The following is a 23,295-nucleotide window of genomic DNA, read 5'->3' on the forward strand; positions in this document are numbered from 1 at the left end:
ATAACTGAGTAACATAATCAAACCAGTCTGGTGGATTAAGTTAAATAAATACACTTTACTACAAACACAATTAGAGTAAATCAATGTATATAATAACCATTTAACTGGAGACAACTGCGAAAGCAAAAATCTGTAGAGCTGGACAGAAAAATGTATATGAGTCACATTAGTAGCACACATTGTATTAAACGGCCAAAATACAACAAGCGGGAATAACATTTTCCTGACTAAAAGCGGGAACGGCCATAGTTGAAAAGCAACAAGGGGTTCACCAGGGGTGTGTTCTTGGTCCTACTCTGTTCAATGCTTGTATGGACTGGGTGTTGGGCAGGGTTGTGGGGTCCAGCAGCTGTGGGGCATCCGATGGTGAAGAAAGATTTGCTGATTTTGACTTTGCCGACGATGCTGTGATCTTAGCAGAGTCAATATAAGCTCTGATCGGGGCTCTAAAGGGACTGAGTGAGGAGTCTGAGTATCTGGGATTGTGGGTGTCCTGGATAAAGACCAAGATCCAGGCATTTAATGACTTCTTGGGCACAACCATCAGTAGTGTGTCTGTCTGCGGGGAGAATGAAAGGGGTGTGTGGCGCCCATGATATTTTTGCAGGAGGACAAAGGTCCAAGTCTTGAGTCCTGGTGCTCCCTGTCTTACTATATGGCTGTCGCTATCCAGTGAGCTGAGACGAAGATTGGACTCCTTTGGTACTGTGTCTCTTCGGAGAATGTTTGAGTACCGCTGGTTTGACTTTGTGCTGAACGAGCGGTTGCTAGAGGAGTCCTGAATGAGGCACATTACCTGCATTGTGAGGGAGTCCTGAATGAGGCACATTACCTGCATTGTGAGGGAGTCCTGAATGAGGCACATTACCTGCATTGTGAGGGAGCGTCAGTTACCTGGAGAATAAAACACAAAAACACAAAAGTATGTTCAAGCCTTGTATTTAAGACGAAGACCACAACAAAAAGGTTTAGTGACCAAAAAAAGACTGAGACTATTTCTGTAGATCAGAGGGGTCACGATTTGTGGTAGCTGCCATTGGCTGTTGTGACCTCATAAAACTCCAGGAAAAAGCAGTGATGCAGCAGTCAGAAAGACTTCAGGTGATTTAACATCAATATAATTATAATCCTGGGAAGAATTCCTTACTGGGATGTAAAAAATTAAACAGACCCGTTCTACATCCGAGTTGGTAGTTTAGAGGTGTTCGAGTTCCAAGGTTCTGCTGTATTTTCCATCACGCATGGAGCGGCGATGTGGAGGATAGTCAAACGCCCTCTGCTGGTGATAGCTCGTAACGCAGATGCAGTTCCTGAAGAAGTTCTCAATTTACTTTTAATTTCATCCCCAATTCCCTATTTCATGCACCAAATAAGCCGGGTGTTATGTGCCGGGCTTCAAGCAAACAGTAAAGGGCTATCAACACACCGCCAGGGCTATCAACACACCACCAGGGCTATCAACACACCGCCAGGGCTATCAACACACCGCCAGGGCTATCAACACAACACCAGGGCTATCTAAACACCACCAGGGCTATCTACACGCCGCCAGGGCTATCAACACACCGCCAGGGCTATCCTGACCTGCCCTGCCCTGAAGTCTCTAACATTCATTTAAAACATTTCACTGCAACCAAACAGAAGTGGGATTTGAACCCACAGCCCTTTACCCTCTGGGGTCTTGGGGTAGGGGACACACTTTCACTGACTGGGGCATGGTCACACATTTTTTTAAATATCATAAACTTAATTCATGGCAAAAAAATTATTTCTTATATATTTGCTTTGGCATTATGCCAAATTTTAATGTATATTGTAAATATGTGAGACTTATGTTAAGTTTGTAATCTGATATCAAAGTATAGACATTGCAAAATGCAGTTTGGAACACTTGCAGAGACATTATAAAAGTACATAGTAAGCAATGCTGGCAGTTTGTTTTGATCCCAGATATCTGATCACCAAAGTCTTGGCTACATGAAGATGACTAAATGGTGTAGATGCAACATTCAGTTGGATAAATAAATAAGAAAAACCGAACTCATGTCACTATTTCTGGTTCCTTTTATTGAATATGTAGCAACTTTAATGTGTATGAATGAACCATTGTCACCTGGCCACGTCCCTACCCCCTTTTTATGGCGCTGATGGGGATGTATCTGGATCGCGTTTCACCGTTGCACTGTTCATCAGATTACCATGCGATTTCAATACGCGGTAATGCGGCTATTTAGAATGTGAATAGCGATCTTCGGGTGAGAGCGGTACTACGTACACGCCCCCGATGCAGGTAAAACAAAGTAAGGTGACATGGTTTACTTTTTTGCCGATTTAACCTGATTTTAAAAACTTAAATACTTCCGACAATGGACGTTTTGAAAAGAAGACAGATTAGCCTACGGATTTAGCCAGCGTTTTTTTTTTCTTCATACAGTATTTCTACATAAAGATTTCAGTGAGATATAAACCAGAGGGTTAAGCTGCTGTGGCGCCCTCCTATGACCTACACTGAACCCGCAGCCCTGCAGGTGAGACTGCAGTGCGGCCCACTGAGCTGCTGTGGCGCCCTCCTATGACCTACACTGAACCCGCAGCCCTGCAGGTGAGACTGCAGTGCGGCCCACTGAGCTGCTGTGGCGCCCTCCTATGACCTACACTGAACCCGCAGCCCTGCAGGTGAGACTGCAGTGCGGCCCACTGAGCTGCTGTGGCGCCCTCCTATGACCTACACTGAACCCGCAGCCCTGCAGGTGAGACTGCAGTGCGGCCCACTGAGCTGCTGTGGCGCCCTCCTATGACCTACACTGAACCCGCAGCCCTGCAGGTGAGACTGCAGTGCGGCCCACTGAGCTGCTGTGGCGCCCTCCTATGACCTGCACTGAACCCGCAGCCCTGCAGGTGAGACTGCAGTGCGGCCCACTGAGCTCCTGTGGCGCCCTCCTATGACCTACACTGAACCCGCAGCCCTGCAGGTGTGAGACTGCAGTGCGGCCCACTGAGCTGCTGTGGCGCCCTCCTATGACCTATAGTGTGCCAGAATTCCCAGAGATTATTTTGTATGATTCCCAAAAATATATTAAATTATGCAGAGAGTGTGTCACCAGAATCGCCATGCAAACAGAAGACGCAACGCACACACTTACGCACACACCCACATCCACACATACACAAACACACACACACACACCTGTGCACACACACGAACCTACACATGCACACACGTTCGCACACACACTTATGTGCACACACATACACACACACCACCAAACACACACACACTAGTGTGATACAAAATGACTGTTTATTGACATTCATTTACAGTGATATGCTTGAGTACAAAGCACAGCCTGAGAATTCAGAGTCCCACATCACTGTCAGAATGGGGGGATTCCAGGGTGGATGAGGGCGGGGTCAGTGCTGATGGGGCGGGGCCAGAGCAGATGGGGCGGGGCCAGAGCAGATGGGGCGGGGCCAGCAAGCCTCAAGAGTCCAAGGGCAGACACACGCTCCATTTCCACAGTTGTAACATGAGATGAAGACTCACCGTCAGAATGGGGGGCTGAAGGGTGGTCCAGGGTGAAGGGGGCGGGGCAGTGGAGATGTGGGCGGGGCAGTGGAGAGGGGGGCGGGGCCTGTTAACTGCCAGGGTCCGAGGGCAGACACGCACTCCATTAACACAGACTTTTAAAACCAGTTTGTCTTCTTTATTCTCTCCTAAAGTAGGAATGGGCATGTGACATCATCGCGACTACATCCGCCATGCCAGGGGAGGGGCACATTTTAAATTATCTCCACACAGCGACCGATGTACCAGTAATCCCGTAGTTCTCATTTATTTCATTCTATTTTTTGTCAGTGATAATTAATATGCATAGAAAGTATGCTGAAAGAATGCGGCCGAGAGAAATGCCCATATCAAGAAGAGCTTACAAACAAAGCGAGGACTCGGTACAGTACTGGGAAAAATATCTTTCATAAAGCTAATTCTGGTTAAGTATGAACTTATGAACACTGATGGCAGTAATATTATTTAAAAGGGGAGCTCTTTAAGCTTTTGTTAATGTATTAACGACAGTGGAAACCGCTCATACAGTGATCACGTTTATAGTGATCATCAGCTTATACAGTGATCACGGTTATAGTAATCAACCCCTTATATAGTGATCACGGTTATAGTGATCAACCGCTTACACAGTGGTCACGGTTATAGTGATCACCCGCTTATACAGTGATCATGGTTATAGTGATCAACCACTTATATGACTGTTTCAAAGCCAGCACAACCCATCCAGCAACAGCCATTCAGATTCTTAAATTTTAATCTCTGTGGATTTTAATTTGCATGGATCCATTTTACATATCAGTTACAAATTAATATACAAATAAATAAATACTTTAAATATAAATCAAGCATAAAACAAATTAATAAATACAATTGTAATTACAAATGCATATTGCATATTAGCCTTTTTACATGATTCCTATCAGCTATAAATGTATTTTAATAAAATTAGATGACTGTCACCTTCCAGTGAACTTTTCATTGTGAACATTATTGATGACCAACGGCAAACTGAGCCAAGATTAACAGCTCCTTCATAAACATACATTAGGAGATAAATATAGCGAAAGGCTTATGGATTCACACCTGTAACGATCCCTTGAACACCCCTAAGTCTCTGTTCTTGGGCAGCTACATTAGAGACATGGCAATATCAGTTTTCACATCTGGAACACGGCACGCAAAACTGTCATGGCTATAATCTTCCGTTAAAACAGACGGTGTAAATCACATTTTGTTTGGATTCAGGTGTAAAATGAAGGGTAAAGGGCAGGCAGAAGGTTGGGAAGAAGAACCATGTGGCCCAACGTCGAGAAATGGCGAAACGAGCCCCTGATGCCGACTTTGGTGGAAGGTGACTCTGCACCATCACTGCACCATGTCTGTGTAGCACTAAGTGAATGGTCTGCCTGTGCTGTGTGGATCCTGCTGCTTTATGCACAAGAACGTCCCCCTGGGATCAATACAGCTGATAATCTGATCCAGTCTAAATAACGTGACAAAGGCTCTGAAGGGCACAGAGAGAGATCTGCTGGGGGAACCAGCCCAAGTGCACAGGGCACCCTCTGTGGGCACAGGGCCCCGGGGCTGGGCTGAGGGACGGGTGTAAAGTGTTCCATCCATCCATCCATTAAGGGACTCTGCAGATCCTGCCATCGAACAGAACCAAAAGAAGAGAACCCCCCCCACATAATGCTTTACACACACCAACAAAAAAATCTTTAAATTAATTAAACTTTTCATAAGAGTGTTGAATTACATAAATACATAAATGTTTCCCGGCTGAATTTCCCGGTAAAACATTACTAATGGTTCTTAGGCATTAGTGGAAAAAAATGCTGTTTGAGAAGCATGTCATTTCATCTGAAGGACGTCTTCACAATCAGATCATCCACTGCCTCCTTAATGCAGCCCCGCTAAATCCAGCTCCTTTATAGGAGGACAATGATGGGTCACTGCAGACAGACTGAACATTCATGCCAATGTGCATCATGAAGGGATGAAACTGCAGGACGCACGAGAAGGTTTGCCGTGGTGGTCACTGCCTTTCTGTATGTATAAACCCCCATGGTCCCTCTGGCCTGGCCGCCTCGTTTACCCCCCCTTACAGGCCACACCTCCAACTCCAAGATAAATCAAGCCTGAAACTGTTCCTCTAACATAAATGCAAAAACAGCCTTGGTTTGGCTCGTATCCACTGTTTGCTAGCTGGCGTTCAAGGTCATGTGGGATGCTGAACGGGATTCTGGGAGATGCCTTCCAACTTCCTGTACTGACATGAAACATTGTTGTGGGCACAGGTGAACCATGTCTCGGTGCATAGTGGCAGCCTTGCTCCGGGGGATGCGGGGGGAGGCGGACCCAAGGCATTATGGGTAATTAGGCGCAACGTGAGTCAGAGGGACGGAGGCGAAGGCGTTGAGTGCTGTAGGTTGTCAGCTATTGCATACTTCTGGGTTTGTGTAAGCCCCCGCGAGAGGACATCACAGCCAGGGAGTCACACATGCATGTGCACAGACGGTAAAAAAAAATAGAAACTGGAAAAAATCAAGGAATTGCAATTCTGTCTGCTGAAAGCCCGATTCATCAGAAAAGAGCCAAGTCTGCCTGCCGGCTTCAGGCTGCAGGCTCCACAGCTGCAGGCTCCGTGGCCTGCCTCACTGCAGGCTGCAGGCTATGCGGCCTGCCTCGCTGCAGGCTATGTGGCCTGCCTCACTGCAGGCTATGCGGCCTGCCTCACTCCAGGCTGCAAGCTCCACGGCCTGCCTCGCTCCAGACTGCAGGCTCCATGTCCTGCCTCGCTCCAGGCTGCAGGCTCCGCGACCTGCCTCACTCCAGGCCGAAGGTGCTGGTCTCCTCCACGGCGATCAGCAGCTTCTCGTACAGCATGGTGCACGATGGGTAGGGCGGCAGGTCCAGCCGGTTAAAACAGGTGTGGGCCCTGAGAGAAGAGAGGAACCAGGAAGCCGGTCAGAGACACCCGTCTGTACTGAGCGGAGGTCATAGCCTCACAGTTTGGTGTATAGCTATCATGATGATGTCAGCTGACCTTCGAGCAGCGCTGTGGACCTCCTGGAGAGCCCTTGGATATGAGCATCCTAACTAAGCATGAACGCATGGAAATGAACTCACTACATATCTAATGAATTAATGGAACAAGTCGTGGTGGATTAACTTATCTGCGGGCCCCAGGCTGACATCAGCACGGACAGGTGTTGGCCGTCCAACTAACCTCGTCATTTTTCCCGAGGTGGGGCCCCTTCTTTTACTGCTGGGGCCCCAGGCTGTAGCCTAGGATGGCCTGCGCCAGTCCAGGAGAATCAGTCTGCAACACAATTTGCAGATTTCCCGGCTCAAACATACCTACTAAATGTGGGCGGCTTGCTGCAGAGCTGAATAATGTGTGTTTGAGCAGGGAAATCTGCAAACTGTGCTTGTGTTGTCCTGGGGAAGCCTGGCCTATGCATTAATCCACTCCTGCACTGCAGATCAGGCCTGGGGATCCTTGATTTTAAGTCACAGACTTGTCGTGTGACTCAGATGCAGGTGGTGACTGTGAGCAAGCTGTGAGTGTGAGCAGGTAGTGAAGTGAGGGAGAGCAGGTGGTGAGTGTGAGTGGGGTGGTTTGTGTGAGCGGGTTGTGAGGGTGAGCAGGCGATGAGTGTGAACAAACGGTGAGGGAGAGCAGGTGGTGAGGGTGAGCGGGCGATGAGTTTGAACAGGCAGTGAGGGTGAGCAGGTGATGAGTTTGAACAGGCAGTGAGGGAGAGCGGGCAGTGAGTTTGAACAGGCAGTGAGGGAGAGCGGGCAGTGAGTTTGAACAGGCAGTGAGGGAGAGCGGGCAGTGAGTTTGAACTGGCAGTGAGGGAGAGCGGGCAGTGAGTTTGAACTGGCAGTGAGGGAGAGCGGGCAGTGAGTTTGAACTGGCAGTGAGGGAGAGCGGGCAGTGAGTTTGAACAGGCAGTGAGGGAGAGCTGGCAGTGAGGGAGAGCGGATGGTGAGTTTGAACTGGCAGTGAGGGAGAGCGGCTGGTGAGATTGAGGTCTGGGTGCACGGTGGGTCACCTGGGCAGGGAGGTAATCTTGCCCCACTTCTCGATGCAGAAGCGCCGCAGGCCGTTGCTGCCACGGAGAGCGCCGAAGCCCTCATACGGCACGCTGGACGTGCCTGTCACAAACTGCAGCAGCCGCAGCCGCTGCTCATTGTTGAAGCGCTCAACCGCACCCCAGAACCAGCGCACCACGATGTGTCCGTCGTGGTATCCTGCGGAGGAGGGGCTAACCTGTTAACCAATAACTTACAGCCGCACAGTGTCCCATAATGCTCAGCTCACTGTATCCGAGATGGTGAGGCCCGCAGGATCTACCCCCCCAGCCCTGCATTTATGGAATTCTCTCAAACTGTATCCTTCAGAAAGTTTCACAAACACCTCTGGAATCACAGCCAAAATCTGATTCATTGGGGAGCTGAGTTTAATTAACAACTAAGAGCTGTTTAAAACACACAGAAAAGCAGTACAGCATGGGCTGGGTATACAGTGGTCACTAGGCAGTACATGAGAGAATAAGCACAGCTCACACAGAACCTGGAAAGGTTCTAGATGATTCACTTCGGTACGCTGGTTCCCACACCTACCTCCTCTGTACTCTGTGTTGTTCCTCCAGTCATTGAGGTCAATCTCCGCCGTCCCAGCAATGACCAGCTCCAGCTCTCTGGCATCAAACACAGACACCAGGCGGGAGTCCACCACCTGGGCAGGGATAGGGCGACGTGGCTGGTTAGGGCTGGGTTTGGTGCCTCACCACGAGCAGTCTGTGGGTTCTGAATCGGGAGGAGGTCATCCAGACAACCTCCACCCAGCCACCATACCTCGTAGAAGCCCCGGACGAGAGCCTCGGTCTGCTGCACCACACCCCGCTCCACCCGCCACTTCACCATGCGCTCGATGTACTCCTTCTTATTCTTCTCGGTCACTTGCAGGTTGGCGCCGCCTGATTTCAGCTCCCGCTCTGTAACCTGGAATGGAAGGTACAAAGATACAGACCACGGCACATGTAGAGACATCTGTGAAACGTGTAACCTCACTGTCCAAAGACCTCCTCTTTCACAGTGAAGGTCAGGCCCAGAATATCTGTGATGCCATTCATCTCACTGACCAAAGACCTCCTCATTCAAAGTGAAGGTCAGGCCCAGAATATTTGTGATGTCATTCATCTCACCTGATCAAGGACCTCCTCATTCACAGACAAGGTCAGGCTCAAATTGTCTGGGATATCACCAAACCAAAGACCTCATTCAGAGTGACGGTCAGGCCCAGAATGTCTGTCATTTCATTCATCTCACCTGGCCAAAGACCTCCTCATTCAGAGTGAAGGTCAGGTCAAGAATGTCTGTGATGTCATCCATCTCACTGGCCAAAGGCCTCTTCATTCACAGTAAAGGTCAGGCCCAGAATGTCTGTGATGTCATCCATCTCACTGGCCAAAGGCCTCTTCATTCACAGTAAAGGTCAGGCCCAGAACGTCTGTGATGTCATCCATCTTACTGGCCAAAGACCTCTTCATTCAGAGTGAAGACCAGGCCCAGAATGTCTGTGATGTCATTTATCACACCTGACCAAAGACCTCCTCATTCACAGTGAAGGTCAGGTCCAGAATGTCTGTGATGTCATTTATCTCACCTGACCAAAGACCTCCTCATTCACAGTGAAGGTCAGGTCCAGAATGTCTGTGATGTCGTTGTCCTTCATCCAGTGTAAACTCTGGTGGAACTCCTCATCCAGATACTCTAGGTCACTTAGATCTGTTGATCTACAAAGTAAAGAGCTTTCCTAAGCAGTGCAGTTTCAACAGAAAGCCTGTATCAAATACACACACCGTCTAAATGTACCTATATACTCAGATGTGCTTTTAGCTTTTAATAGAAATCTTGAATTTGAGTGTAATTCTAACTTGTGGAATGTGTTGTGTTCGGTTACATTGACACGGCATGGCAGAGCGCATCATGAAGATCACTCACAGATTGGAATGTGTTGTGTTCGGTTACATTGACACGGCACGGCAGAGCGCATCATGAAGATCACTCACAGATTGGAATGTGTTGTGTTCGGTTACATTGACACGGCACGGCAGAGCGCATCATGAAGATCACTCACAGATAGGAATGTGTTGTGTTCGGTTACATTGACACGGCACGGCAGAGCGCATCATGACGATCACTCACAGATTGGAATGTGTTGTGTTCGGTTACATTGACATGGCACGGCAGAGCGCATCATGAAGATCACTCACAGATTGGAATGTGTTGTGTTCGGTTACATTGACACGGCACGGCAGAGCGCATCATGACGATCACTCACAGATTGGAATGTGTTGTGTTCGGTTACATTGACACGGCACGGCAGAGCGCATCATGACGATCACTCACAGATTGGAATGTGTTGTGTTCGGTTACATTGACACGGCACGGCAGAGCGCATAATGAAGATCACTCACAGATTGGAATGTGTTGTGTTCGGTTACACTGACACGGCACGGCAGAGCGCATCATGACGATCACTCACAGTCTGAGCAGGGATTTGTAGAAGGGGCGGGTGAAGAAGGCATCCAGCAGATACTGATGGATCAGCGCCAGGCCCAGAATGCGGCCACTGAAGCGGAACCTGGGGAGGGGGGCAGACAGCAGAGGGCCCTGACTCCTTGCTCCTAGTGTCCCGGACCAGCTGAGTAACCCCCAGACATGTTGCTCTGCTATCCCATTATGGCTTCACAGCACAAATGATTGCATTGGGCATCTATACAGAACACAGCACACCTTAATGGTCAGGTAATCAATACTCAGTGGTGGGCAGAGTTTCAATAATTCACTAATTAGCAAAGCCAACTTTTTTGTTAGCAGACGAGCACTTCTGCGCACTTCGAAAACAGTTAGTAGACCAAATAGCTTCTGCTAAATTTAATACCGCTAAGTGTAGATGACAAAGGGTGCAGCCTTTTCTACATTTCTTCGCAAGTAAAGTAAATAAAATTTAACAGGAAAAACATTTGTAATTCCTAAAATCACCTTTGTTCTGGGCATGGTTTCTCAAAACCTTCTTAACGCTACATCGTTCGTAAGTTCTGTATTAAAAGATAGAACTTACGAATGACATAGCGTTAAGAAGGCTTCGAGAAACTCACCCCTGGTCTGTTGTGAGTGTGTCTGTAACAGTCTATCTGGGGTCCCCTAAACTAAGGAGAGAACAGGGGCCTGTATCACAAAACTGGAATTCTTGCTTAGTCGCATGTCAAATTTCAGATACCCTAGTTTAAGTGGAATTTATCTTCGTTCACTTACATTTATCCCAGACTACCTTAAATACGACAATTATCCAGCTAAGCTAAAAACCCGACTACACCCACTGGCTATTTTACAGGTCCTGATTCAATACAATTCAATTTATTTTTGTATAGCACACTTTACATAGGTGAGTTGTGATACAGTACAGCATCACAAAGGAAAAAAAAAATACAAAAACAGGGAAATGGAAAGACAAAGAAATGAATGAAAGAAAGCCAGGTGACAATGGAGGAGAGGAACCAAAAACTCCCAAGAAGAGAGAAAAAAACCTCTGGGGGTCAGAGGTCAACTCACTGCCCAACCCCCCCGGGCATGCTAACATTATAGAAAAAGAAGAAGTGGGTTTGCTTGGGAAAAGAAATGTGTAGACTGTGATCAGGTCAAGCCAAAGTCCGTAAATGAGTCAATTCTGTATTGATTGACAGAGCTATAGACCAATAAAGAACTGAGAGCCTCCTTCTTAGTTCCAGGTAAACAGTGCCATGTTTGTATTCCCCAAGTGGCTTCACTGAGGGCAAAATGTCAGCATGAGTCAGTCGTGGAATAGGACTCCTCCAGCAAAAACGCTTGTATCTCGTAAAGGAAATATCATAGAAAGAACATTTATTCTGAAGACTCTACCGAGTCCAATGTCCTAAATATCCCCAGGTAATCACTCCAGCCCTGTAGAACTAACAGTTTCGAATTTCAGCCAAACTAAAGCTAAATTCATATAACAAGTCCTCAGACTCTGCTTCCTTCTTCACGTTCCTTCCTCGGGCTGAGCCCAGCCAGGCCCCACGGGTGCTCGCCATCGAGCCCCACCCCCAGGCCTGGCCCCAGGGGGGCGCCCCACGTCCGGGCCAGGGAAAACGTGAATCTATGTTATTACAGATATTCTATAATACTATATATTCTACAGTCCATTGAGACTATAGTTAAAATATGTGAGTAACAACAGGCTATGATTCCCAGTCTTGGAGGGCTGTCAAAATGACAGAAGATCTCTCAAAAGGTGCTTTACTTGCATAATCGATGTGGGCTTCAGTTCAGGAAAGGAGGTAAACTTACAGAAGCCCTTCTACAGGGACGTTTCAAAAGGAGAGGCTTCAGTTAGACACTACATTTCTCATTATGCAGCTGGAACTGATAATAAGCACTTATTAACTAGAATCTATATCGCGTGCATTTGAACGGTACTACATTAGGAATTGTCATTTCTAGAATGTTCTGAGCCCTGACAGCTGAGCCTTTTGTGGGTATAAGAATGTGTCAATGTGCTGTAGAACCAGCACTGTGCCGGAAAAGAGGGTTCCGTTACCAGCTCCGCAGAGCGAGCAGCACTCCTCACCATTCCAGATGGTTCTCCACGAAGGCCGACATGGGGCTGATCTGGACCGTGTACGTGTCATTGGCAGAGTACTCAAACAGGCCATAGTAAGGGTTGAACAGCTCCTGGGACAGCAGGAAGAAGAACTCCCGTGATGGACCGCTGTAGTCGAGACTGTGGAGAGGGGGGGGGGGGGGGGGTAATGTTCACTAAGCAGGGAACTCCTTCTAAGAACAGAAGGTCGGATACCTGACGTACTGAGACAGAATCTCTGATAATGTTAATGCACCAAGAGCCGAGCATCTATACGAAACCAGCCTGGATTCATACCCTTCCTCTCCAACAAATGTGATGTAGAGCTTGTTCCTCTGGAGCTCCTTACGAGAGTAGGCCATCACCTGGTTGAAGGTGCCCTCCAGTAAGTGATCTCGTCTGATGATAAGCCTGGAACAGAATCATCGTTAGGATGCTGTGGAGCCTGACACCTAGCCGGACACGCTAGACCTGACGTGGTCTTAGCAACACGGCAGGGAGCGAGGCGTTCCTCTGGTCAACGTTCCTATCAGGACAGGCCAAGCCAGGCCATGACTGAAAGAGCATCTAGCATAGAGCTTCAGTGAAAAGCAGTAAGACCTGCAAAAGTGTTTTCGTTTGGTCCTCACTTCATCAGATTATTAATGCTGTGTTCCATTTGAACTTGGAAGTTGGAAATATTCCGAGTTCCTAGTTAGAAATTTCAACTGGAATGCCCCTTGAAGTTGGAATTCTGACTGGGAAAGTTGGAAGACCCTTTGCAACCCTGAGCTCAGAATTCAAGATGGCTGCACCCTTTGTCAGCAGAAGTGAAAACTGTAGTTATATACTGTTTATTAGCACTTATCTCTATTTATGTTTCATTAAATCAGTCATACACACAGACTGTCCAGCTGCTATCTGTGGACATGTTGCTACAGTGTTTGTATGTGCAAAATGTGCTGTTATCAACTAGTATTGCTAACAATGGCTAACAATAAACCTGGCTTAAACTGGGACCTGTTTCAGAAAGAAGGATTTCTTACTTAGCTAGATAACTTGCGGGATTTAAGGCAGTCTGGGCTAAATGTCTGGGCGCCCCAACAGGTGGCTGCCCTTCGCGGACAACTTACTCTGCAAAGAGCAATGGGCATGGGGATCAATAAAGTATAAATTATTATTATCAATTATTATTATTATTATTATTATTATTATTATGTATTTAAACTAAGCTAGAGGCCATTTTGAATGGGGTATATAAATCCCACAAGGTGTCCAAGCAGAAAATCCTACTGTTTGAAACAAGTCCCTGGTATTGCTAAGTGGCTTTCTGACTTATTGCACTGAAAAACGGTTAGCTCGGGTGTGACATCATTCCCGGCTCCGACTTCCTACCTCCAAGGTCAATGGAACAGAGCATAATATCCTCCCAAGGCATCCATTCACTTCCATCAGTCAAACTGGATTTGAATTTATAAACTTCTTTAGTGCTTGACTGGAATAGATTAAACCTTCTTAATGGTACAATATGCATCATCCATGCAGGATCTGACCCACAAATGTACTGTCTGGCTTGACAGGCCCTGATTGCTGCTCTAGGACCATAGGCCTACTAGCACAGTAGTGTCAATACTGGATTCAGTGACGGGGCTTACTTGATTTTCCCAGGCCCCTGGCCATAACCCTTGGCCTCCAGCTTCCTGTAGAAGTTCCGGAGCTTGGCCTCAAAGTCTCTGCGGTAGGGAGCCGGAGCCCTGGCCCTCTGCAGCCCTGCCGACACAGAGAAAGCCCACAGTCACCCAACCACAGCTTAACATCTCAGCATCAAGCCCCACACAGAGGCTGACCTGACAGTCAGAAAAAAGCAGCAGAGCAGAGCTGTAATCAGAAGAGTAACTCCATTACAGGCACTAGAGCAGTGCTTTTGTAGGTCACATCCATCACCAAAACAGCACAGAGAGACGCGACTGGCCACGTTCTGGGGATCCTTTTTTAGCCCTGCTCATTTGCACTGGGTTTCTGGGAGTTCCAGCTTCTCCATTCATTACACTGGCATTATGGGACCTTTGAAGGCAAACCTGGCATTTGTGTTGTGACGGTTTGCTTTAGTCTTGTAGCAAAAATAAATATATCGGTAACTGCTTTGATGTTCGGTACTTTGGGAAAACTGACAGGAGAGGACCAATAGAATAATGATGTCAGTCAACAATGGGGTTATTTCCATCCATCCATCCATCCACTTTCTGTATCTGCTTGTCCTGAGCCGGGACACAGGGGTCCGGGAGCCCCTCCCGGAAGCTACGGGCAGGGAATTACCTTTTGGCAAATTTCAGAAATCCGGAAGGAGGAGGGTTAGGGAGACAATGTTGTACATTACATGCTGCTTGATGTGAACTAAACAATCTACTGGCTTCTCCGGAGGAAATAATATTCCTGAAAATGGGTCATCACCATCATCATCACCGTCATCATCATCACCATCATCATCACCGTCATCATCATCACAATCACTGTCATAATCCTTGTCATAATCATCATCATCACCGTCATCTTCATCACCATCACAATCGTCATCATAGTCCTTGTCATCATCATTATCATTGTCATCATCATCATCATCATCATATTTACTGACCTGGGGAGTTTTGCGGTGAAGAACCCGGCGAGCATCGTGGTGAAAAGCCAAACCCGGGGTGAAAGGGGTGTAGTGGAATGTAGGACATGATCTCCTCCTCAAACAGGCTGGGGTTGGGGTCCCAGAAAAAAAAGCAGACAGATTAATGGCAACAGAATCACTGGCAAGTCAAGCAGGTCAGAGCAGTTTTTCGGTTGGTTAGTACAAATATTCACTAATATAATGATCAGTGTCAGTGATCAATGTATGAAGATCATTGTCAGTGATCAGCGTATGATGATCAGCGTATGATTATAAGTGTCAGGCATAAATGTATAATGATCAGTGTCAGTGATCAGTGTAGGATGATCAGTGTATGATGATGAGTTTATGATGATCAATGTCCATGGGGGAAAAAACTAGTTGGTTCTGCAGAGAGCTGCTCAAACTCAGTAGTAAGGATAATACGTGACCCCTTCAGAGCATTCAAACCCTCAAACTGGAACCAGTCAAGGGAACCAGAAATACTCCTTCAAAGAGGCTCCAAAGCTAGTGAGGAACGCTGAGCATGCAGGAGCCTCACCTCAGCAGTATGACCAGGTCTGCGTCACAGGACAGCTTCTCCAGGCCATGCGTGCCTTCTGTTCTGATGTAGTGGATCTTCTCCCTGCCACCACGTGAGACACAGCATCCAGGGCACATCTTTCAAGGCAGACATTGCTTGCCAGCTCACTGTCGTGTTCTTACTCTAATGCTGTCTTATGTCCAGCAAGTGACACAGTATATCACAGCCATGCTGTGTGAATGCTGTTTTACACAGAGTCATTACACAGATTCCTTAAGAACTAAAGCAATTCATATGAAAGAATTAAAGCCATGGATTCCTGATACCAAGTCTGCTGTGTATTTTGTTGACGTGTCAGCATGTTCTGCTGTAGTTCGACGACTGGTCCTGCGTACCTCAGTGTGTGGTTCCTGGCCAGACTGGTCTGCCGCTCTTGGAGCATCTCCAGGATGTTGGGCTGCCGCAGAAATGCCACGATCTTGTCGTTGTAGGCTGGAGAAATAGAGCAGAGCTACTGTAAAGCCACGTGGAGTCCAGTGCCACAGCGGACGGCTGTACGAAGCATCTGGCCAAGTGCCTTGGATAGAAGCATGGGGGCTGTGACCCCCAGGGCGATGCTGCAGCACATCAGGCACCTGGACGGCAGCGTGGGGGCTGTGACCCCCAGGGCACCTGGACGGCAGCGTGGGGGCTGTGACCCCCAGGGCGATGCTGCAGCACCTCAGGCACCTGGACGGCAGCGTGGGGGCTGTGACCCCCAGGGCGATGCTGCAGCACCTCAGGCACCTGGACGGCAGCGTGGGGGCTGTGACCCACAGGGCGATGCTGCAGCACCTCAGGCACCTGGACGGCAGCGTGGGGGCTGTGACCCCCAGGGCGATGCTGCAGCACCTCAGGCACCTGGACGGCAGCGTGGGGGCTGTGACCCCCAGGGCGATGCTGCAGCACCGCAGGCACCTGGACGGCAGCGTGGGGGCTGTGACCCCCAGGGCGATGCTGCAGCACCGCAGGCACCTGGACGGCAGCGTGGGGGCTGTGACCCCCAGGGCGATGCTGCAGCACCGCAGGCACCGGGACGGCAGCGTGGGGGCTGTGACCCCCAGGGCGATGCTGCAGCACCTCAGGCACCTGGACGGCAGCGTGGGGGCTCTGACCCCCACGGAGCACCTCAGACATCGTTGTTTCAGGGTGAGTTAGCATACATTTACATCCCAAACTTCAGGTATGACGCCGGGTTTCAGTAAATTATAAACAGACACAAACAGACTGCATGTAAATGGTAATTACTGTCAGGGCATCACTGCAGATGCCGCAGAGGGCCTGACCAGGGACTGTGTGTGAATTCTTGTGGGCAGATGGGAGAATTGAGGACAGCACCACCATGAGGGCTGAACCTCATATAATAACGGTCAATTGCAGGTGCTCCTCCGTCTGCAGGCTCCCTGAGCACCAATCCCTGGGGTCACCAGTGTGCTTGTGATGCACTTGGCTGTCACCAGAATGACAAGAGTATGACCCCCCCATCAGCACGGCACCCTGGTGGGGAAGCAGAGCCCAGCCCCCATACCCAATACAATGCAGCATAAATAGAGATGGAACCTTCCAGAACATACCGAGAGGAACAGCGGAGTCCTGCTGGTGCTGGGTCCGTATGGCTGCCACAAGGCTGTTACCAGGCCTGGCCAGTAGGGAGGCGCCGCGGCTCCGGGACACCTCTGATGCCTGTAGGGCAAAGGGGCCGTTGGGGGTAAACAGTGTCACCATCTTTATGAGTAGTGCTGGGGTGGTGAGTCTCATTTAACAGGCAACCAAGAGAGTTTCACAATTTTACTGTGGGATGCAGAGCCGCATCGGCGCATGAGTCATGGCACACACACGCTCAGCAGACACGCATGGAGCGCATGAGTCATGGCACACACACGCTCAGCAGACGCGCATGGGGCGCCGGGACAGACTCCTGGGAGGGAGGCAGAGCATGCAGGAGACAGCAGCACAGTGCTGGGGAAACACCAGCTCGTATTTATGTGAGGACAAGAAACAATCAAAGATACTTATGAAACTTAAATCCTAACATAAATTTGGAAAAATATGGAGCACCAAGAATGTTTTATGTGAGTAGAACCTCTGTCTAGTGGCATGAATTGGTGCGGCTCCTGGGGCCACCAGAACCCCCCCCCACCGAACCGCATACCTCCCCTGCGCTGTAGCTGCGCAGTCGCTGCAGGTGCTGCCTGTGCGTCAGGTGGTTGGGCAGACGGCCGTTCTGCAGCGGGATACGAGGGTCTATGAAGGTTGTCGCACGGCTGTTATGGTCCACGAAGAACGACTAGAGATAAAAAGAGGAGAGACGAGGGTTGGAGAGCTGGCACCCATGTGACCGGCGAGGCTCCCGTGATGCAGCAGCTGCAGGACCACAAAGCAGACGCACCTTCCCTGGGAGGGGACTCCCACTCCCCACCTTCCCTGGGAGAGGACTCCCACTCCCCACCTTCCCTGGGAGGGAACTCCCACTCCCCACCTTCCCTGGGAGGGGACCCCCACTCCCCACCTTCCCTGGGAGGGAACTCCCACTCCCCGCCTTCCCTGGGAGGGGACCCCCACTCCCCACCTTCCCTGGGAGGGAACTCCCACTCCCCGCCTTCCCTGGGAGGGGACCCCCACTCCCCACCTTCCCTGGGACGGAACTCCCACTCCCCGCCTTCCCTGGGAGGAGACTCCCACTCCCCGCCTTCCCTGGGAGGAGACTCCCACTCCCCACCTTCCCTGGGAGGGGACCCCCACTCCCCACCTTCCCTGGGAGGGAACTCCCACTCCCCGCCTTCCCTGGGAGGGGACCCCCACTCCCCACCTTCCCTGGGAGGGAACTCCCACTCCCCGCCTTCCCTGGGAGGAGACTCCCACTCCCCGCCTTCCCTGGGAGGAGACTCCCACTCCCCACCTTCCCTGGGAGGGGACTCCCACTCCCCCCGAGGATATTCAGATTTGTAGTGGCGTTCATGTGCTCTCATGTTGTATTTATGATTTTCCCGACATGACCTGAAGACAGGGTATCACTCTGTGCTTGTGATGGGGGTTGGTGGTTCAAGCCTTGTTATTATATTTTTAGTTATGATTTTTGTTATTATTATTACCATCATCAGGGAATAAAGACGCACCCTTACATTGCCCCTCAAATCATTTGCAGGTAAGCATAGTCCTATTGTTTTTTATCTATTAACAAAAGGCAGACACAATAAAGCAGGTATTTAAGAAATCTGAAAACACTACTTTTAATTAATGTGGTGATATCATTCAATGAAGAATGTGATTGGTCAAAGAAGAGAAACGTAAAACCAGGAGGACACTGTGCTCTACACGCAGAAGGCCCTGCCACGCCCACCCTGCATGCGGAAGGCTCTGCCACGCCCACCCTGCATGCGGAAGGCTCAGCCACGCCCACCCTGCGTGCGGAAGGCTCTGCCACGCCCACCCTGCATGCGGAAGGCCCTGCCACGCCCACCCTGCATGCGGAAGGCTCTGCCACGCCCACCCTGCATGCGGAAGGCTCAGCCACACCCACCCTGTATGCGGAAGGCTCTGCCACGCCCACCCTGCATGTGGAAGGCTCTGCCACGCCCACCTTGCCCTGCTGGTCGCTCTTGACCTCCCAGCCGCGCGGCAGCTCCAGCTGCGGGTCGGCGAACATGTTGAGGAAGGCCACCAGGTCGCGGTTGTGCTGGTAGCGCTCAAAGCTGCGCGCGTCCCGTCGGATCTTCAGGATCATGTGCTTCAGACAGGTGCTGCTGGTGAACAAGCGGTAGGCGGCCTGCAGCGAGGGACAGAGCCGCATGGCTGAAAGTGCCAGGGGACGTGGGAGAGGGACATGGCGAGGGAGGTGGGGAGGGATGTAGGGGGGAGGTGGGGGGGGGTGTGGCAGGGGACGTGGGAGAGGGACATGGCGAGGGAGGTGGGGAGGGATGTAGGGGGGAGGTGGGGGGGGGTGTGGCAGGGGACGTGGGAGAGGGACATGGCGAGGGAGGTGGGGGACGGATGTAGGGAGGGAGGTGGGGGGTAGGTGGGGGGGGATGTGGCAGGGGACGTGGAAGAGGGACATGGCGAGGGAGGTGGGGAGGGATGTAGGGGGGAGGTGGGGGGGGGTGTGGCAGGGGACGTGGGAGAGGGACATGGCGAGGGAGGTGGGGGACGGATGTAGGGAGGGAGGTGGGGGAGGGACGTGGGGGGTAGGTGGGGGGGGATGTGGCAGGGGACGTGGAAGAGGGACATGGCGAGGGAGGTGGGGAGGGATGTAGGGGGGAGGTGGGGGGGGGTGTGGCAGGGGACGTGGAAGAGGGACATGGCGAGGGAGGTGGGGGAGGGACGTGGGGGGGGAGTTATGTCGGGGGGGTGAGGGGTGGAGGGCTGAATCCTCACATAGTTGGCGTGGAGGACAGTGAAGAACTCCGGGTGGCTGATGAACTTGACGGCAGGACACTGCAGCAGCATTGTGATCTTCTGGCTGTTAATGGGGGACGAAGGACTGTCTCTTCTCAACTCTGAAAGACAAAGGGACAAGACACAGCTGGGTAAGGGGTGGGGACAGAGCCGGGAGATGGGGGTGGGGCCATAGCCAGGAGAGGTTGTGGGGACACAGCTGGAAGAAGGGATGGGATTCTGAACATATAATGATTATAAAGTATGAAAGCTGGGTGTAAGGGCACCGGCATTTCGTTCTGATACAGTACATGCAGATATGTATGCAGTGTTTCTCTGAGTGTGTGCTGCCACATGGGTCAAGCGTGTACCTGCCGGCCTCATGGCGGCGCTACATTACCGCCCCTCACCGCTAAACCGTCAGTCTCGAGGCCTGCCCTCTCTCCCCGCCGGCCACATGGCGGCGCTACATTAGCACCGCTCAGCGCTAAACCGTCAGTCTCGAGGCCTGCCCTCTCTCCCCGCCGGCCACATGGCGGCGCTACATTAGCACCGCTCAGCGCTAAACCGTCAGTCTCGCGGCCTGCCCTCTCTCCCCGCCGGCCACATGGCGGCGCTACATTAGCACCGCTCAGCGCTAAACCGTCAGTCTCGAGGCCTGCCCTCTCTCCCCGCCGGCCACATGGCGGCGCTACATTAGCACCGCTCAGCGCTAAACCGTCAGTCTCGAGGCCTGCCCTCTCTCCCTGCCGGCCTCATGGCGGCGCTACATTACCGCCGCTCAGCGCTGAGCCTTCAGTCTCGAGGCCTGCCCTCTCTCCCCGCCGGCCACATGGCGGCGCTACATTAGCACCGCTCAGCGCTAAACCGTCAGTCTCGTGGCCTGCCCTCTCTCCCCGCCGGCCACATGGCGGCGCTACATTAGCACCGCTCAGCGCTAAACCGTCAGTCTCGAGGCCTGCCCTCTCTCCCCGCCGGCCACATGGCGGCGCTACATTAGCACCGCTCGGCGCTGAGCCTTCAGTCTCGAGGCCTGCACGCTCTCCCCGCCGGCCTCATGGCGGCGCTACATTACCGCCGCTCGGCGCTGAGCCTTCAGTCTCGAGGCCTGCACGCTCTCCCCGCCGGCTTCCTGCCTCCTCCTCAGTCCTGTCCGTGGCGATGGTCCTCTGGATGTTCTGGTACCTTGGTGGAAAACAAGCAAAGCCATATGTAACATTTTACCAAACACCTTTCTCAGTTTTCCCGCTGAATAACTGTAAGACGTATCCTGAGTAAAAGAACAGGCGCAGTGCAAATCTCAACCTCTAGGTGGCAGCAAAGTGTCAAAGTTGTGGGCTTATAGCACGTGCTGTTCAAAATAGATGTGCAGTGCGATTCTTGGGGTGACTCTGGATGCCAGGTGAAGATTTCACATGGTGCTATAACAGAGCGCTATTTCTCATCAGACATCTGGACTCCCTGACAGGGAACTACCACAACTTAACAGGCTGACGCTGATAACACAGTGTATTGTAGCCGATATGCATTTAAGCTGAGCAATGTTAAAGGACCAGAGTGGGAATCAGGAATAACCTGTTTATAAAACATGACACATTTTTATTGGGGTACTTATTTCTCAAGGATCTGAACCTGTGTCAGTAAAACATGACGCCTGTGTCCATGAGCACCAATCCCCCCAGCAGCCTGGGGAGGGGGGCGTGCACCCACACCCTGCCGGGCCTCACCTGCGGTTCAGCTGCTCCATCTGCTGCATGGAGCCGGAGCGGTGCAGACCCTCGGCCGTGGCGGCCGCCGTGGGCCTCTGCCAGGTGGTGGTGCGGTTCACATGGTCCACGTAAAACACGCGGCCGTGGCTGTCGATGCGCGCCTCCCAGTCTGGGGGGGCAAACAAGGCATGATGCTCTGGTTATTCGTTCTTTTGTGAGGAACATAGCATAGTGAAGCACAGCCTGATGTGAGAGGTCTCCCTCTCTCTCTCCCTGTCTCTCTCACGCTCACCTTATCTCCATCTCGCTCACCCTGATCTCGCGTTACCTATCTCCCTCTCTCTATCTCCCTCTCTCTCTCTGTCTCTCCCACTGTCTCCCTCTTCATCTCCCTCTGTCTCTCCCTCTCTCTCACCTTCTCTCTTTCTCTCAATCACTGCCATGGCTGGGTGGCAGCACACTCTCCTCTTAATGGCTACCTTGCCCTGTGCCCTGTGATGGACTGGCATCCCGCCCAGGGTGCCCCCTGCCCTGTGCCCTGTGATGGACTGGCATTCCATCAAAGATGCCCCCTGACCAATGACAGCAAGGAGAGGAGCAAGGCCCCCGGGGGCCAGCAGGAGCTACAGGAGAGCTTACTTGGTGGCAATGGCTCGTCTATAGTCGGGTAATGATGGGGGTCGGGTCGCAAAGCTGGGAGCTGGCGGACTGGCGGGTGACTGCATGGCGAATCGCCTATGAACGAAAAAAGATCAAACGTCAGACTGAAGGGAAATGAGAAATCGGAAGGATTCATGCAAATGTAATAAGCTGACATAAGGTCCAGGGGTCCAGCCTCTCTTCCGCCCTGAAAGCAACTAAACGCAAGTGACGCGACTGAAGTCTGACAACATCGCCTCCTGCTGGGACTCACAGGCGTCAGCAAGAAGAGAGTAAAGCAGCCGCCCCCCCCGCCCACAACCAGCAAAATAAGGGGGGCTCCTGTTCCTGCAGAAATGGTGTCACTCAAATGACAGGCTTAAGAGTCTACAGGTGGACCTATGCACTTCAAAAAGGAGCTAGGGCTCACACTGGATCCTGAAAAAGGAGCTAGGGCTCACACTGGATCCTGAAAAAGGAGCTAGGGCTCACACTGGATCCTCAAACAGGAACTAGGGCTCACACTGGATCCTCAAAGAAGAGCTATGGCTTACACTGGATCCTCAAAGAGGAACTAGGGCTCACACTGGATCATCAAAGAGGAGCTATGGCTTACATTGTATCCTCAAAGAGGAGCTATGGCTTACATTGGATCCTCAAAAAGGAGCTATGGCTCACACTGGGTCATCAAATAGGAGCTAGGGCTCACAGTGGATCCTTGAGAAGGAGCTATGGCTCACACTGGATCCTCAAAGAAGAGCTATGGCTCACACTGGATCCTTGAAGAGGAGCTATGGCTCACACTGGATCCTTGAAGAGGAGCTATGGCTCACACTGGATCCTTGAAGAGGAGCTATGGCTCACACTGGATCCTTGAAGAGGAGCTATGGCTCACACTGGATCCTTGAAGAGGAGCTATGGCTGGATACTGAAAACCTCAACCGCAGAATGACAAAAACAACAGTACAAAGATACACACGGGGCAAAAATAGTTATGGTGGTGTCAAGCACTGGCTCAAATCCATTAAAAGGTGTGAATGGAACAAAGCAATCAATCAGCTCTCTGTCATTAGCTGTGGACAGCAAAGAAATTGGCCGTTTCATTATTTAATCGTTAGGAATCAGTTGTACTTCATT

General features: G+C 50.9%; 1 protein-coding gene across 4 annotated transcripts in view; it reads right to left on the minus strand.

The window, feature by feature from the left end:
• Window positions 1-4,882: 4,882 nt before the first annotated feature.
• Window positions 4,883-23,295, minus strand: part of hecw1b (HECT, C2 and WW domain containing E3 ubiquitin protein ligase 1b) — a 45,228-nt gene continuing 26,815 nt past the window's right edge. For 3 of the 4 annotated variants that reach the window (XM_072711038.1, XM_072711039.1, XM_072711036.1), the window contains 19 exons: window positions 22,159-22,254; window positions 21,538-21,688; window positions 20,886-20,995; window positions 19,811-19,932; window positions 18,960-19,205; window positions 17,592-17,726; window positions 17,014-17,122; window positions 15,796-15,892; window positions 15,419-15,502; window positions 14,857-14,963; window positions 13,877-13,991; window positions 12,540-12,653; window positions 12,231-12,383; window positions 10,125-10,223; window positions 9,243-9,372; window positions 8,432-8,578; window positions 8,198-8,312; window positions 7,627-7,825; window positions 4,883-6,503 (listed from right to left, as the gene is read on the minus strand). In XM_072711038.1, the coding sequence (XP_072567139.1) occupies window positions 6,392-6,503; window positions 7,627-7,825; window positions 8,198-8,312; window positions 8,432-8,578; window positions 9,243-9,372; window positions 10,125-10,223; window positions 12,231-12,383; window positions 12,540-12,653; window positions 13,877-13,991; window positions 14,857-14,963; window positions 15,419-15,502; window positions 15,796-15,892; window positions 17,014-17,122; window positions 17,592-17,726; window positions 18,960-19,205; window positions 19,811-19,932; window positions 20,886-20,995; window positions 21,538-21,688; window positions 22,159-22,254 (2,441 nt within the window). In that variant the 3' untranslated portion in view covers window positions 4,883-6,391. The remainder of the gene's footprint in view (window positions 6,504-7,626; window positions 7,826-8,197; window positions 8,313-8,431; window positions 8,579-9,242; window positions 9,373-10,124; window positions 10,224-12,230; window positions 12,384-12,539; window positions 12,654-13,876; window positions 13,992-14,856; window positions 14,964-15,418; window positions 15,503-15,795; window positions 15,893-17,013; window positions 17,123-17,591; window positions 17,727-18,959; window positions 19,206-19,810; window positions 19,933-20,885; window positions 20,996-21,537; window positions 21,689-22,158; window positions 22,255-23,295) is intronic. The other variant, XM_072711037.1, reaches the window with a different exon arrangement.

Source organism: Paramormyrops kingsleyae, chromosome 4 (genome assembly GCF_048594095.1).
Source record: "Paramormyrops kingsleyae isolate MSU_618 chromosome 4, PKINGS_0.4, whole genome shotgun sequence".
Lineage (NCBI taxonomy): Eukaryota > Metazoa > Chordata > Actinopteri > Osteoglossiformes > Mormyridae > Paramormyrops > Paramormyrops kingsleyae.